This window comes from Papaver somniferum, chromosome 10, assembly GCF_003573695.1.
Source record: "Papaver somniferum cultivar HN1 chromosome 10, ASM357369v1, whole genome shotgun sequence".
NCBI lineage: Eukaryota > Viridiplantae > Streptophyta > Magnoliopsida > Ranunculales > Papaveraceae > Papaver > Papaver somniferum.
In genome coordinates this window covers 66,403,249-66,421,029 of record NC_039367.1, presented here as the reverse complement: position 1 = coordinate 66,421,029, position 17,781 = coordinate 66,403,249, and the positions used below count along the sequence as shown (strand labels likewise).

General features: G+C 36.1%; 1 protein-coding gene and 1 pseudogene across 1 annotated transcript in view; one reads left to right on the top strand and one right to left on the bottom strand.

Moving 5' to 3' along the window:
- The window catches only part of LOC113315736 (histone-lysine N-methyltransferase, H3 lysine-79 specific-like), a 2,471-nt gene extending 563 nt beyond the window's left edge, over positions 1–1,908 (top strand). Inside the window, exon 2 of the mRNA XM_026563995.1 lies at positions 1,443–1,908. Within this exon, the coding sequence (XP_026419780.1) occupies positions 1,443–1,908 (466 nt within the window). The remainder of the gene's footprint in view (positions 1–1,442) is intronic.
- A 4,323-nt stretch (positions 1,909–6,231) lies between these two features.
- Positions 6,232–11,802, bottom strand: LOC113319339 (annotated as a pseudogene).
- Between the last annotated feature and the right edge of the window lie 5,979 nt (positions 11,803–17,781).

Here is a 17,781-nt window from a genome sequence, read left to right as displayed (position 1 = left end):
GGGGGGGGGTTGTTTAGGTTTTAAGACAAAATAGAAAATTTAAAATATTAAGTTGTAAATGGAGATTGATATGATCGAGAAATCCTTCATCGCAACTAAGCCATCAATGAGTTAATATATTCATCCATTATTCATTAGTCACAGTTTCTCACCAACTGTAGGAAACATCTAGAGCGGTGTCATCCCTAAAATTGTCTTAGTCAGTGGATACCGAAATGTTCGAATACCAGATTCTATTTGTCTAATTAAAACCTAGAAATATCACAATCCGTGTATAATTTGGTCGGATGCTTTATGTTTTGTGACTTAGGTTAGTCTTAGTAGTTAAACTCTTAGTCGAAGGGTCACTTTCTAATATTGTTTCTACACGTAATTGCTCCACAAAACCCCTCTGCAAAGTCTCACGTTTTCCACTTGTGTAGATTTATTCAACAATTACATGGATACCCTTAACCTTTACTAGCAAAACATCATTCAGGAAACTGATGTAGTTGGCCAGCTAGAATAATCAATCAATCAATCATAAACATAAACATAAACATTTATCATAGTAGAAACAAACGATAATCATGTGAAGAAATCAAATTAGGTTCATATACTAAACCAAATCATATTTAGAACTTAGAATTAATCCTAAATCACTTAGGTGCTAAGCTAATTATGGATGCAGTTATGCATATAAGAAAATAGAAAAGAAATCGTTACGATAATAAAACTACTCCAAAATCCTAGCTTTTTCTCCTTTTACTTTGATTCTTCTCTCAAGACCTACAAAATAATATTAAGGATGTCTACTTATTGTCCTAGAGGTTTCCTTATATAGTTATCATAAGATCTAGGGATTAAATCCTTTCGAGACCAAGTTTTCCTTGTTTTAGAAGTCCACGACTTAGCCGTAACTAAATATGAATTTTGGGTTGTTTTCAGGGTCACTTACGGCTAGGTCGAGTGACGCAATTTCCTGGCCGTAAGTGCTTCCGGATATTTTTTTCCTTCCTTCACCATTTTGGCTATAAATCATAAAAATAAAAATTTATCATAGTAGAAACTAGGTTTAACCTTATTTGAGATGACATCGACCATATCTAGTTTAATATTCTGATTGTTGGTCAGGATAGTCAGTTGGCAAAGATTTAGCTACTTGAAACAGTACCCAAGTTTATGATGTCTTGTTTCATTTTTCATAAGTATTAGTCGCTAGAGGTTATTGTGCTATTTCATGATTAATATGTCAGAATTTAGTTGGTTGCGTTCTTTTATTTGATACAGTTAAATGTTTATTTTAGAGCTATTGAACATGATAGGAAGGTTAAACATAAATGACATGGGGGAATGTACCTCGTCGACTATCTTTCCCATGTCGGAGAGAAATATGTAAAGGATAATTGTGAAGAATACACATAGGAATGCTTTGACCATACCTCCATATACTTTTGTCGTAGGGACATCGAAGGACCCTCCCAAACAAAAGTGAGCGTGAAAACTTCTGCTGAAATTGGTGAGGAGGGAGCAAAGAGAAACAGGGAAAGAGGTACAAAGAATAAGGAGCAAAAAATGAAAAAGATGAAATCCCTTCAGAGGGATGCATACTTGGAAGAGCAGCATAGAAAACGAAGGGAAAAAAACTTGAGGAAAAGACAGAGTCGAAAAGATCAACAATCAGTGAAAACTAGAAAACAACGGAACAGGAGAAGCAACCAGAGGAAAAGGCAAAAAAGAAGAGAGCAAAAAGAGAAACATGAAAAGGAGAAAGAATCAGGAATCCATGGGATGCTACACCAAATCCAAGAAAGCGGTGAATCAGAGGAAAGTACACAGGGAAACAACAGTAAAAGGAGGAAACAACCACCAGAAGTACTAGAAGAAAATGGAAAACAAGAAGAAATCAGTACATATGAATCCCGTTGAATGGCAGCATCTAGTTGATGGCTGGGAAAAGTACGACGCAGACGTATCAATAAAATATGGTGTGTTTTCGTACGACTTAACAGTTAGAGCCCAAAAAGGTATTAAGAGAATGAGATTATATATGGGTAACATAAGAGAATATGTTTCAATTCTTTTTGATGAGTGTTATGGAATGTTGCGAGGAGTCATCAATTGTATTAAGTTGAAGAGAATTGGTCAGATTACCGAAAAAATTTCACATTTCATGTGATAATGAAACAACAGTGAAGTTGGTATGTGGTACTCTGCGGGTATTTCCAGACTCTGATAAAGTTAGAGTGGAAACACTTGTAGAACGAATTCAAAATCTCTTATCTGAGAATTTTAGAGCTATTGAACATGATTGGAAGGTTACACATAAATGTCGTGGGGGAATGTACCTCGAAGATTATCTTTCCCATGTCAGAGAGCAACAAGTAAAGGATAATTATGAAGAATACAAAGAGAAATTGTTTGACCATACCTCCAGAAACTTTTGTCATAGGGACATCGAAGTCCCCCTTTCACAAAAGTGAGCATAAAAACTTCTGTTAAACTTAGGCGAATGAGATTAGCTATGGGTAACATAAGAGAATATATTTCAGTAATTTTTACTGAGTACTATGTAGTGTTGCGAGGAGTCGTCAATTGTGTTCAGTTGAAAAGAATTGGTCAGATGACCGAAAAACTGCACATTTCATGTGATAATAAAACAACGATGAAGTTGGTGTGTGGTACCCTGCGGGGTCAGACTCCGAAACACTTGTAGAACGGATTCAAAAGCTCTTATCTGAGAATTTTGGAGCTATTGAACGTGATTTGAAGGTTGCACATAAATTTCGTGGGGGAATGTACCTTGTCGACCATCTTTCCCATGTCGAAAAGCAGCAAGTAACATTATGAAGAATACACAAACGAATTGTTTGACCATACCTCTAGATACTTTTGTCATAGGGACATCAAAGGACCTCCTTACACAAAAGTGAGCATGAAAACTTTTGCTGAACTTGGTGAGGAGGAAGCAAAAAGAAAGGGGAAAAAGAGGTACATAAATAATGAACATAAATTAAAGAAGATGAAGTCCTTTCAGAGGGATGCATACTTGGAAGAGCAGCATTGAGAACGAAGGGAAAAAAATTTAGGAAACGGCAGAGCCGAAAATATCAACAATCAGTGAAAACTAGAAAACAACGTAACATGAGAAGCAACCAGAGGAGGAGTCAAAACAGAAGAGGGAAAAATGAGCAACATGAAAAGGAGAAGGAATCCGAAAGCCATGGAACACTACACCATATCCAAGAGAGTGGTGAATTAGAGGAAAGTACAGGGGGAAACAATAGTAAAAGGAGAAAACCAGTACGAAAAATACTGGAAGAAGAGGGAAAAGAACAATAAATCAGTACAGATGAATCCCTTTGAATTGCAGCTTCAAAAGATTTATGGGACAAGTGTGACACAAACGCATCAAGAAAAGATGGTATGTTTTGTATGGATTATATGTGAGAAGCCAAAAAAGTATTAGGCGAATGAGATTAGCTATGGGTAACAGAAGAGAATATATTTCAGTTCTTTTTACTGAGTACTATGTAGTGTTGCGAGGAGTCATCAATTGTGTTCGGTTGAAAAGAATTGGTCAGATGACCGAAAAAATGCACATTTCATGTGATAATGAAACAATGGTGAAGTTGGTGTGTGGTACCCTGCGGGGTCAGACTCCGAAACACTTGTAGAACGGATTCAAAACAGAAGAGGAAGAGTCAAAACAGAAGAGGGAAAAATGAGCAACATGAAAAGGAGAAGGAATCAGAAAGCCATGGAACACTACAACATATCCAAGAGAGTGGTGAATTAGAGGAAAGTACAGGGGGAAGCAATAGTAAAAGGAGAAAACCACTACGAAAAATACTGAAAGAAGAGGGAAAAGAATAAGAAATCAGTACAGATGGATTCCATTGAATGGAAGCATCTTGAAGATGTCCGGCACAAGTGCGACACAGACGCATCAAGAAAAAATGGTGTGTTTTCATATGTCTTAGATGTGAGAGCCCAAACAGGTATTAGGTGAATGAGATTAGCTATGGGTAATAGAAAAGAAGTTGTTTCAATTCTTTTTGCAGAGTGCTATGGAGTGTAGCGAGGAGTCATCAATTGTGTTCAGTTGAAGATAATTGGTCAGATGATCCGAAAACTGCACATTTTAAGTGATATTGAAATAACACTAAAGTTGATCTGTGGTACCCTGCGGTTATTTTCAGACTATGATAAAGTTAGAGAGGAAACACGCTCAAACTCTCTGATACGCCACTCGAGACATCGGACTTCCAATTTTATTTTATTTTTAGGATTCTTTGAGCATATGTGCTATACCATAATACTCATAAAATTCACAAGGGTTCCATTTTCCAAAAAAATAGGAGTCAGCCAGTTGCCAACGATAACAGACGGCCAATTGCCGGAAATAAGATATGACCAGTTGCCGATTCCAAAAATTTATATGGCCAGTTGCCAAAAATGAGAGATGGACAATTGCCAACTATAATAATTTACATGGCCAATATCCAAAAATGAGAGATAGTAATAATCATCTCTCACTAGGTAGTATGAATAGCTAATACTGCAACTACCTCTTACCAACAATATATACTGTCAAGGTTGCAATCATCTTCGAATAGATGGTATGAACTGCCGAGCAGTGACCAACTCTTTTCCGATGATATGAACAACCCCACAGTTAATGTAAAACCCTAATTTTTATGAACAACATCTTCAATTCAATAAAGTAATTGTAACAAAATACCTGATCAAAACATGCATCAAGTGCAATAGCAAAAACCCGCCGCTTGATGACAGTCACATCGATCAATTGAGTGAAAATCACTTGACTCAAATCAAATTTCTTCAAATTAGAAAACAGAAAGTAGATCTAACTTCACCTCTTGTATAAGGCCAACCATTTTGAACCATCAGCAAACTCAGTGAAGCCATGATTCCATTAAGCTAACTAAATGCATGATTTGAATCAAGTTCTACACGGGGGAGTAAAATTCAACATGAAGAAAAAATGTCGGTAAGAATAAAAGGAAAGCGAAAAAGAATAAGAATCTCTGATTACCTTTTTCTTTTCTCTTTGTTGGATTACCTAAATGCCACGTGTCTAGCATGCGTGAAAAGCCATTAAGGCACTCAAGAGTTTGAACTAGGGCAGACTTCTCTATATAGGTACAACACTCTTTTTGAGGCAACCTAAAAGTGTAAAAGACACTTTGGTATTTGAGTTTTAAGCATATCTAAATGCACAATTTGTCTAGCGGGTATAATTAAAACCGAGCAAAATTTTATGCCCTTACATTACACGTAAATTTCGTGGGGGAATGTACCTTGTCGACTATCTTTCCCATGTCGGAGAGCAGCAAGTAAAGGATAATTATGAAGTATATAGAGAGGAATGGTTTGACTATACCTCCAAATACTTTTGTCGTAGGGACATCGAAGGACCCCCTTACTCAAATGTGAGCGTAAAAACTTCTGCTAAACTTAGCAAGGAAGGAGCAAAGTGAAAAAGGGAAGAAAGGTACACAAAAATGAGCAAAAATTAAAGAAGTTGAAGACCCCTCAGAGGGATGCACACTTGGAAGAGCAGCATAAAAAATGAAGGGAAACAAATTGAGGAAAAGACAGAGCCGAAAAGATCAACAGTCAGTGAATACTAGAAAATAACGTAACATGAGAAGCAACCAGAGGAAAAAGCAAAAAAGAAGAGCAACATGAAAAGGAGAAAGAATCAGAAAGCCATGGGACACTACACCCTATCCAAGAGAGCGGTGAATTAAAGGAAAGTACAGAGGGAAGCAACAATAAAAGGAGGAAACAACCACGAAAAGTACTGGAAGAAGAGGGGAAAAAACAAGAAATCAGTACAGATGAATCCCTTTGAATGGAAGCTTCAAGAAGATGTCTGAGACAAGTCACTAGTGGAAAATAGCAGTTTCGCGACTGCCAAAGCAAGTCAGAGATACGATTTAAATGACTTGCTTTGGAAGTCTGGGAAAGGGTCGCTGTTTGAGCGTCTTTTTATCTATGACGTGTCTCTGCGGGTCGTTGAAAATTTTATATCAACGACTGTTTTTAACCGTCATCTTTATGACCGACTTCAATCAGTCATAGATATAAATCTGAATGTAAAAAAAAAAAGATTCAGATTGGCTGTCTAGCCTGACTGAATCTGACTAAATTTGAAATCAAACACAAATGAAACTCAAATGAGAATCAAATTAGAATTCAAATGAGAATCAAATGAAACTTAAATGAAAACCAAATTCAAATCAAATAATAATGAGAATCAAATTAAACTTGCACACATATAATCATTCAATTTAACATTCACAGAGTTCAAATTACACAAAAAGGATTAAAATCTTGAGTTCTGACCAATGAAAATCCTACAAGAAAAGTAACTAAGTTCTAGGATTTGGTTACAACAAGATGAACTAATAAATTATTGATTAAACAACAAAACGATAAACTCCGATGAACTTAACCCATACTTCATAATGGTGGACCTGCACAGCAAAAATAAGTTTGGCCATCAGCTGATTAATAAGGGGAGGTCACAATACTCAAGAAAATGCTTATAAAAATGCACATTATCAAAGCTCTAAATGGAACAACCATATATAAATGGATTGCATGACTAAAGATACTGGTGTTTGCAATCTAGAATGCAGTTTACAGCAATTTGAGTGTGTACTCGAATTTACTTAAGCAAATACTGCTAAAATCTACAATGCAACATAATCCCTGATCCGAATGCTTCTGAATTTTGATAGACACGAATCTGACATGGTACTAAGAAGAAGTATCAGTTTTACTGGTGGATACAACTACTCTGATTTGGCTAAAATCAAATTAAAAAGTTAAGAAGTTAAAGTTAAATATACAAAGTGTAGCTTTATTAAGTTAAAAAGTTCAAATGTACAACCAAAGGAACTTACTGATGGAATAACATTCTATTCCCAGTGGTTGAAAGTTGCTCAGACCCAACATTTGAAGGAAGCCATAAAAAAACAGAGAGATTCGGGCAATTTTTATCTTATCATTCATCAACTGATAATCTGAAACATCAATGAATCATATTAATGGGAATAGATAGAAAGACATACTTGTGAAATAATCTTCTTGTGTGGAAGCCTTGGTAAAGCAGGACACCAGTAACTTCAAACAAACAAAAAAAAAAAAAATCAATAAATCATATTCCAGTTCACAAACAAAAGTCAAAACCTAGATTACGCACCAACAGTTAAGATGGAATGCAGGACGGTATTTATACTTACACCAGCTGAAGCTTCAAAGGCATTTCGAATGGAAGATGGAATGCAGGATGGTAGCACCTATTTGTGTCCTTCCCAACACTAGAACAACACTACTATCTCTATACGTACCTGCAGCAAAAAAATAAGTTTAAAAAATCAATAAAATTGGACAGTATGATGGAGTCTGAATAATAACACAACAAATAACTTTAGACCAGAATATATGATTGGACAGTATCATGGTATTAGTCCAAATTTTTATTAGCCAGCATGGTTAAACTATAAATATGTCATGTTTTTTTGTTCAGGACGAAGGCCAGGGCTAGAGCTTACATAAAGAAGATAGAGAGGCATACATAAAGAAGATCAAGCCAACAATTAATAACAACTGCAACTAATCATATTTCACTTTCGAGGATAGGAGCAACAAGTTGGAGGAAGCGCATTGCCTGGAGTTTCATCTTTCCATCATCACTAGTTGTAAATCTGAACATAAGCCGAAGTATATCAAAACAAAGGCTCAAACATTATTGTTACTGGAAAAGATAACAGTGACAGAGAATTATTAAAAACATATTAGCTTCACCTTCGGTGATTTCTTAGTACTGTTGATTTCTCCTTGAAGACCTTATAGAAGGTCGAGCCCGAGCTTAATGCAGCAAAGTTTGTAAACAGGTGATAACTTAGAGCCAGACCAGGGTTCTTCACACCTGCATCATCAAGCAAGAAGTTTTTAGAGAGGAAAAAACTGTTCACATTAATACAAATTACTGAGGTATTTAGCACTTTAACTACATGTTGACTCTCATTAGTTACGGTTTACTAAATAATGTTACAAGATCAGGCGCTTCAAAATAAAAGAATTTAAAACTTGAAACCAAACAAAGCAAAACTTTTGTAACATATCCAAAATCTAGATGTTAAATACAAAATGAACAAGATGATGTTATGCTGATAGCTTGACCCTAATTAATTTACCTGACATTCCTTCTTTAATTTATGCCTCCCAGTTTCTATTTTTTTTTTTTCTTTTGGGTAAGATCAATTGGTTCTTTTTTATCATAAAATTGTACCCCAAAGTTCCCTAGTGACCAAATTAGCATCAATATAATGATCGTCAAACAAGCAAACCCTTCCTAAAGCTAACTTATGGAAGTCTGCCTTAGTAAGATAGCAACAATTAACAAATGTGGAAATCTAGGGTTTATGGGTATTATGAAAGCATGTGATACTATAAAGAAAATCATTGTGACAATTGAAATGGAATCAAGTACATGTAGTATATGAAACTAATAAAGAAAAACAATGCATTTCGTGACCAGTTAGCTGTTTGATTTCAACATGCCATAATTTGTTTAACCCCAGTATAAGTTAAAGAATCTAAAAATTACTATCAGGTTGAGAACTGTCTACTATTCAAGCCTACAACTTCTCAGCTATTTTTACACAGTACATAAAATTATGTACCTTAACAAAGGTTGTTTATCTATAGACCTTTTTTCCCTAAGAAAAGTAGCTACTTGACACCATGTTACCTTGCAAATATCATCAAGCTCATAGACTAGAACTTGATAAAACTGACCCTCACTTAATTACTCCATCCCTGAAAGCAAAAAAAAATGGATCATAAATAAAAGAAAAGGCAGTAGACATAAGTCAAATAGCTACATTATGAACGTCGAAATAACTTGTAAAATATATGATGCCGAGGCTTCCGTCCAGTTGCTCTATGGAAATAGAGAAGAAGTTCCCTAGTTCATGAAAATATCAAAAGATTAGCCAAAACAAATGTTGAATATGCAATTCGGGTCTGATAAGAAAATATAAATTGAGATGACAAAGATGCAGAAACACAAAAGGCGAGACAAATTCTTAACCATGCCTCCTGTCACAGCTCCTCGAACTGGATCCTGCCATATTTTAAACAGATCCTCAATCAACTCTTGGTGATGGGCTTGAGCACACACCAAACCAGCATACTTCGTTACATCAGGCCAATCTTGTGATTCCACCTCTTTGATAAGAGGTACAACAGAACACAGTCAACAACCGGAACACATTAGAAGTCAAGTCACCAAGTTGAACTAGAGTGGACTAGAAAAAGAATTGTGGTAATAATTCTATCAACATCTATGATTCAGTAGCAGCCTTATCTATTCTCTGAAAAAGAATTTGAGTAGTTTCGGTCAAGTTGTTCCTTTGAGCTTTAACATGTTCAACCTAGAAAACAATAACTTACCAGATAACCATAACAAGCAAAATTGTAAAAAACATATAAATGAAATACTTTGGATAACAAGTAATTTAACAACTCATTCAATATCTCTTTCAAAAAGTGCTGCAAAGATGTAAGAACGATCACTACCAGCATTATATCTTGTTAAAAAAATTCAAAGCCTATGTAAGTTGAGTGGGTTAAACTGATATTTATTTATTTGGCACAGTCTAACTAAGGAAGATGCAAGAGGACTTGGGTTACAACATATTGTGAAATACTCCCGAAAATACAACCAAATTGAAGAACATACCGCAGGCTGATCAGTCTCTTGGACCAACTGCTTCAGTGTCCAGTTTGGTTGCTTCTCAAAAAGCTTAAAAATAATATCTTCCAATTCACCACGATCCCTTTGTGTTCTTTTAATCTCTTGTGGCTTGACTGGCACTGGTTTTCTTTTGTTGTCCTGAACACATCATAAGAAAAAAATCCACCGTGTTACACGTTAGAAAAATATGTGATTTCTGCATATAAACTTGAGTTTGTGCTTAGCCATATGGGGTAGAAATCTTGTTCTTAAACGGGATAAACAGAAATAAAAGAAATAGTAAGAGCTAGCGCAAATTGAAGAAGTTAAAAGTAGTGACGCCATACCATAAATTAATCATGGGGTGGAATGAAATGAATACCTTAGGATTGGATGATACAAGTCCGATAATTCCAGGCATTGGCCTCATGTGCGGCCCACGATCATTGCCAATCACCTTTACAAATGAGATAGGACTGAATATGAAACTGGAAGGAAAAAATCATAGAACCATGACTATGTAATCCAGCGAGAAAGAGTTGCAGGACTCCAACCTTTATTTGGCTGTTTTTTTTAATCATAGATCTGTTAGTTCTTTCACGACAGATTTTACCGTACTCCTCAAAGTTATCGTCATGAGGTTTCATGTCAAACTTAAATTCCACTCTACCTTCGAGCGAAACCTTTCCTGCAAATACCAATACAAAGTGCGAAATGAAATACTTACAAAAAAAGGAACGTCACACAGAATGTATGAAGATAGTTTTGACTTTAAGCAATTCACAATCACGATGCATCAAGATCTCAACTAAATGAACTTATCACCTTAAATGCACATCAAGGTACTCACCTTGATTAGTCTCGGAGAAAATAAATTGGAACAAAATCCTTAAACGTGTTCAAAGGATAATTCTTCGACATATTTGGATTGTCACTGCCAGCTAACTCCATCGTAAACTGCAAACATTCGTATAACCCAACTGAACAAGGATACTAGGAAATTCAACGCAGAAAGAGCAACACCTTATAAGAACGATTAACATCAAAACTGAATCAGTAAGTATCAATCTTATATTTTTAAGCTTAAGAAGTACATACTGTTTTCATACCATGTAATTATTAAAAGACCACCACCACCTTGTAGCAGCAGCATCAGCAGCAACTCCAAACACCACCACTAACAACACCGTTGGCGTAACCAACACCACCAGCATACTCCACCATCAACAACAAATCCATCAACAATCATTCAATCCATGAAAATAGTATATCATACATTAGAATCCAATCTAGAAGATGTAAAAAACTGAAAATCTTAATAAAAGGAATGAAATCAGAACTCAAATTTGAACACTATAATGGTACCAAAAACTTCAAAATCAGATTCTACCAGTTCATATTCTATCACAACAACAATCATCCAAAAAAAAATCCGATAAATCTTAAAATCATAACAAATTCTTAGTCATAAAACTACCCATCAATCAGCACCAAAAACAATACTAATTACATGAATCAGATACCTCTAAAAAAACCCAATTTAAGAAAACCCCAATTAGAAAACCTAGGGTTTCATTTTCATAAAAACCCAAAATTTGATTTCTATCAAAGAACAAATTGATCAAATTTAAAACAAAATTTTAACAATAAACTCGAAATGAGAAGTAAACAATCAATACAAATAAGATGGATGACCGAGTAAACTAACTGCTCCCTCCTAATATTGATTGTTGTTGTAGTTGGTGGGTGAATCAATTGGCGATTACCGTTGAAGAAGGATAAGAAGAAGAAAAATAAGAAGAAGATGTTGGTGGTGGTATAAGATTTCAATCCGATTATTATTTTAGGGTTTCAGTTAGGTTTAACTTCCCAACAAACATAAAACATAGGTCTTTCAATGGAGAAGAACAAGAAGAAAAAAGTGTTTTTCTGGGGATAGTAGTAGTAGAATGGCGGTGGTGTGGTATGTGGTGGTGAATGAAGTGAGCGGAGAAGAAGAAAAGAAAGGTGCAGTTTCTCATGAGCAGAAGAGAAATATGATAGGATAATAGATGGATGAAGAGATAAGGAGAGTGGGGGAGAATAGCCACCTAGAAATTGAACCATAGAAAACTCTAGGTTTGGCCGTCTTAGTGTGGGTTGGTGAACAAGGGGATACAGTGGTAATAAAAAAATTCATTCAATGACCGTTTTTAACTCTCTATGTATTTTTAATAAATCTATGACCGTCTTGACCAGTCCGCGGTCAACTGACCGCCATTGAGGGGAGGGGTTGTGGGTCAGGAAAACCCCATTTTCCACTAGTGAGTGTGAAACAAACGCAACAAGAAAAAAAGATGGTATGTTTTCGTATGGCTTAGATGTGAGAGCCCAAAAAAGTATTAGGCGAATGAGATTAGCTATGGGTAACAAAAGAGAAGATGTTTCAGTTCTTTTTGGTGAGTGCTATGGAGTGTGGTGAGGGGTCATCAATTGTGTTCAGTTAAAGAGAATTGGTCAGATGACCGGAAAAACTGCACATTTCATGTGATACTGAAACAACGGTGAAGTTGATATGTGGTATCCTGCGGGTATTTTAAAACTCTGTTAAAGTTAGAGTGGACACACTTGTAGAACGGATTCAAAAGCTCTTATCTGAGAATTTTGAAGCTATTGAACATGATTGGAAGGTTATACATAAATACTGTGGGGGAATATACCTTGTCGACTATCTTTTCCATGTCAGAGAGCAGCAGGTAAAATATAATTATGAAGAATATAAGAGAGAAATGGTTTGACCATACCTCCATATACTTTTGTCGTATGGACATTGAAGGACCTCCTTACACAAAAATGAGCGTGAAAACTTCTGCTGAACTTGGCGAGGAGGAAACAAAGAGAATGAGGTAAGAGAGGTACAAAATGAAGGAGCAAAAATTAAAGAAGATGAAGTCCCTTCAGAGGGATGCATACTTGGAAGGAAGCATAAAAAATGAAGGGAAACAAATTAAGAAAAAGACATAACCGAAAAGATCAACAATCAGTGACAACTAGAAAACAACGGAACGGGAGAAGCAACCAGGGGAAGAGGCAAAACATAAGAGAGCAACATGAAAAGGGGAAGGAATCATAAAGCCATAGGACGCTACACCCTATCCAAAATAGGGGTGAATCAGACGGACGTACAGTGGGAAGCAACAGTGAAAGGAGGAAACAACCAAAAAAAGTACTAGAAGAAGAGGGAAAAGAAGAAAAAATGAGTGAAGATGAATCTCGTTGAATGGAAACATCTAGAAGATGGATGAGACAAGTGCGATATAGACACATCAACAAAAGATAGTGCATTTTCCTATGGATTAGATGTGAGAGCCCATAAAGATATTAGGAGAATGAGATTAGCTATGGGTAACAGAAGAGAATATTTTTCAGTTCTTTTTGGTGAGTGCTATGGAGTGTTGCGGGGAGTCATCAATTGTGTTCAGTTGAAGAGAATTGGTCAGATAACCGAAAAATTGGACATTTCATGTGATAATGAAACAACAATGAAGTTGGTATGTGGTACTCTGGGGGTATTTTCAGAATCTGATACAGTTAGAGTGGAAAAACTTGTAGAACGGGTTTAAAATCTCTTATCTGAGAATTTTAGAGCTATTGAACATGATTGGAAGGTTACACTTAAATGTCGTGGGGGAATGTACCTCGTCGATTATCTTTCCCATGTCGGAGAGCAGCGGGTAAAGGATAACTATGAAGAATACAAAGAGGAATTGTTTAACCATACCTCCAGAAACTTTTGTTATAGGGACATCGATGGACCCCCTTCACAAAAGTGAGCCTGAAAACTTCTGTTAAACTTAGCGAGGAGGGAACAAAGGGAAAGAAGGAAGAAAGGTACATAAACATGTAGAAAAAATTAAACAAATTGAAGACCCCTCAGAGGGATGCATAGAAAACAAATGAAAAAAAATTAAGGAAAAGACAGAGCTGAAAAGATCAACAATCAGTGAAACTAGAAAACAACGCAATAGGAGAAGCAACTAGGGGGAAAGGCAAAAAAAGAAAAGAACAAAATGAGAAACATGAAAAGGAGAAGGAATTAGAAAGCCATGGGATGCTACATCCTATCCAAGAGAGCGATGAATTAGATGAAAGTACAGAGGAAAGCAACAGTAAAAGGAGGAAACAACAACGAAAAATACTGGAAGAAGAGGGAAAAGAAGAAGAAATCAATACAAATGAATCTCGTTGAATGGTAACATCTAGAAGATGGCTGGGAGAAGTGCGACACAGACGCATCAAGAAAAGATGATGTGTTTTCGGATGGATTAGATGTGAGATACCAAAAAGGTATTAAGTGAATGAGATTAGCTACATGTAATAGAAGAGAAGATGTTTCAGTTTTTTTTATCGAGTGTTATGAAGTTTTGCGAGGAATCATCAATTGTGTTCAGTTGAAGGGAATTGGCCAGATGACCAGAAAACTGCACCTTTTCATGTGGTACTGAAACAATGGTGAAGTTGGTATGTGGTACCCTGTGGTATTTTCAGACTCTGGAAACACTTATAGAACGGATTCAAAAGCTCTTATCTGAGAATTCTGGAGCTATTGAACATGATTGGAAGGTTACACATAAATGTTGTGGGGGAATGTACCTCTTCGATTATCTTTCCCATTTTGGAGATTAACATGTAAAGGATAATTATGAAAAATACACAGAGGAATGGTTTGACCATACCTCAAGATAGTTTTTTCGTAGGGCATCGAAGGACACCCTTACACAAAAGTGAGCGTGAAATTTTTTGCTGAACTTGGCGATGAGAGAGAAAAGAGAAAGAGGGAAGAGAGGTACAGAAAGAAGGAGCAAAAATTAAAGAAGATGAACCCCCCTCAAAGGGATGCATACTTGGAAGAGCAGCATAGAAAACGAAGGGAAACAAATTAAGGAAAATACAGAGCCTAAAAGATCAACAATCAATGAAAAAAAGAAAACAACACAATATGAGAAGCAACCAGGGGAAAAGGCAAAACAAAAGAGAGCAAAAAGAGAAATATGAAAAGGAGAAGGAATCAGAAAGCCATGGGACGTTACACCATATCCAAGAGAGCGGTGAATTAGAGGAAATTACAGAGGGAAGCAGCGGTAAAATGATTGAAACAACCACGAAAAGTACTGGAAGAAGATGGAAAAGAAGAAGAAATCAGTACAGATGAATCCCGTTGAATGACAGCATCTAGAAGATGTCTGAGACAAGTGTGATGCAGACACATCAAGAAAAGATGATGTATTTTCGTATGTCTTAGATGTGAGAGCCCAAAAAGGTATTAGGAGAATGAGATTATCTATGGGTAACAGATGAGAAAATGTTTCAGTTCTTTTTGGTGAGTGCTATGGAGTGTTGCGATGAGTCATCAATTGCGTTCAGTTGAAGAGAATTGGTCAGATGACCAGAAAACTGCACATTTCATGTGATACTGAAACAACGATGAAGTTGATATGTGGTGATCTGCCGGTATATTTACATTATGATAAAGTTAGAGTGGAAACACTTGTAAAACGGATTCAAAAGCTCCTATTTTAGAATTTTGGATCTACTGAACATGATTGGAACGTTACGCATAAATGTTGTGGGGGGATGTACCTCGTCGACTATCTTTCATATGTCGGAGAGCAGAAAATAAAGGATAATTATGAAGAATATAGAGAGGAATGGTTTGACCATACCTCTAGATACTTTTGTCGTAGGTATATAAAAGGACACACTTTCACAAAAGTGAGCATGAAATTTTTTGCTGAACTTGGCGAGGAGGGAACAAAGAGAAAGAGGGAAGAGAGGTACAAAAACAAGGAGCAAAAACTAAAGAATATGAAGTCCCCTCAGAGGGATGTATACTTGGAAAAGCAGCATAGAAAACAAATGGAAACAAATTGAGGAAAACACAGCTGAAAAGATCAAAAATCAATGAAAAATAGAAAACAACGCGATAGGAGAAGCAACCAGGGGAAAAGGAAAAACAAAAGAGAGCAAAAAGAGCAACATGAAAAGGAAAAGGAATCAGAAAGCCAAGGGACGCTACACCATATCCAAGAAAGCGGTGAATTAGAGGGAAGCAACAGTAAAAAGAGGAACAACCACGAAAAGTACTGGAAGAAAAGGGAAAAGAAGAAAAAATGAGTGAAGATGAATCCCGCTGAATGGCAGCATCTAGAAGATGGCTAGGACAAGTGCGATATAGAAGCATCAAGAAAAGATGGTGTGTTTTCGTATGGATTAGATGTGAGATCCCAAAAAGGTATTAGGAGAATGAGATTAGCTATGGGTAACAGAAGAGAATATGTTTCAGTTCTTTTTGGTGAGTTCTATGGAGTGTTGCGAGGAGTCATCAATTGTGTTCAGTTGAAGAGAATTGGTCAGATGACCGGAAAAACTGCACATTTCATGTGATACTGAAATAATGGTGAAGTTGATATGTGGTACCCTGCGGGTATTTTCAGACTCTGATAAAGTTAGAGTGAAACATTTCTATAACGTATTCAAAAGCTCTTATCTGAGAATTTTAGTGGTATTGAACATGATTGGATGGTTACACATAAATGTTGTAGGGGAATGTACCCCATCGACTATATTTTCCTTGTCGGAGAGCAGCAGGTTAATGCTAATTATGAAGAATACACAAAGGAATGGTTAGACTATAACTCCGGATACTTTTGTCGTAGGGACATCGAAGGACCCCCTTACATAAAAGTGAGTGAGAAAACTTCTGCTGAACTTGGCGAGGAGGGAGTAAAGGGAAAGATGGAAGAGAGGTACAAAAAGAAGGAGCAAAAATTAAAAAAGATGAAGTCCCCTCAAAGGGATGCATACTTGGAAGAGCAGCCTCGAAAACAAAGGGAAAAATATTGAGGAAAAGATAGAGCCAAAAAAATTAACAATAAGTGAATACTAGAAAACAACGTAATACTAGAAGCAACTAGAGGAAGAAGCAAAAAAGAAGAAAGCAAAAGAACAACATGAAAATGAGAAAGAATTAGAAAGCTATGGGACGCTACACCCTATCCAAGAGAGCGGTAAATCAGAGGAAAGTATAGAGGGAAGCAAAGGAGGAAACAACCACAAAAAGTACTGGAAGAAGAGGGAAAAGAAGAAAAAATCAGTACAAATGAATCCCGTTGAATACACCCCCCACCCCCCAAAATAAAATAAAATAAAAAAGTACAATAAAAACAAAATTTTAATCTTCTAAATATCATGACTCCAGACTTTTTTTGGTTTTTTAGCAAGTCGTGGAATTTTTGCCTATGGCTGAGTATATGTTTTTCAGCAAAATTTTTCCAGCTGTAATATGCTGGCCTACGGAAGTGTATATGATTTCTAACTAGCTAGACCATTTGATTGGGAAGCTGATGCTGCTGACATGATTCTCAACCTAAGATTTCTCAATTTTCTCGAAGCTGATACAGTTGACATGATTCTGAATCTAAGATTTATCAATTTCCTAAATTTTTTTGACTTTTTTTTTCTGTTTGTTTGAGCAAATCTAGCAAGTTGTGGCATGCTTGCCTATGGATGAGTATATAACTAGATCATATTTCCTTTGCATACTTATATCTCTCGTCAATTTCCTTTTTAAATCTTGTCTATCTTTAGCAAATTACCTCACCCATATTAGTATTTACTTGGTAATTTACTTTCTTAATGTGATTGACTCTGCTTTTAGATATCAGTCATGAATCCTGCATTGCTTTATGTGAAATTTCAATTCAATTTCATATCTTTATGTTTTGTAAAAATAAACATATCATCTGTTGTTAACCCCTATTACCCTCCTCTATGATGTATGGACCAATGGGCATGTGGGAGTGACCTTAAACTCTTGGAATTTGCAGGGTCTAAGATCCCAACTAAAACAAGATCACCTTAATTATTTACAAAAATCTCATAACATAGATATATTTTTCCTAATAAAAACAAAGGTCCGAATTTTTCTCATGGTAAAAGTGCTTCATAATATCAAGGTTAAAAATGGGATGTTACATCTGCTATTG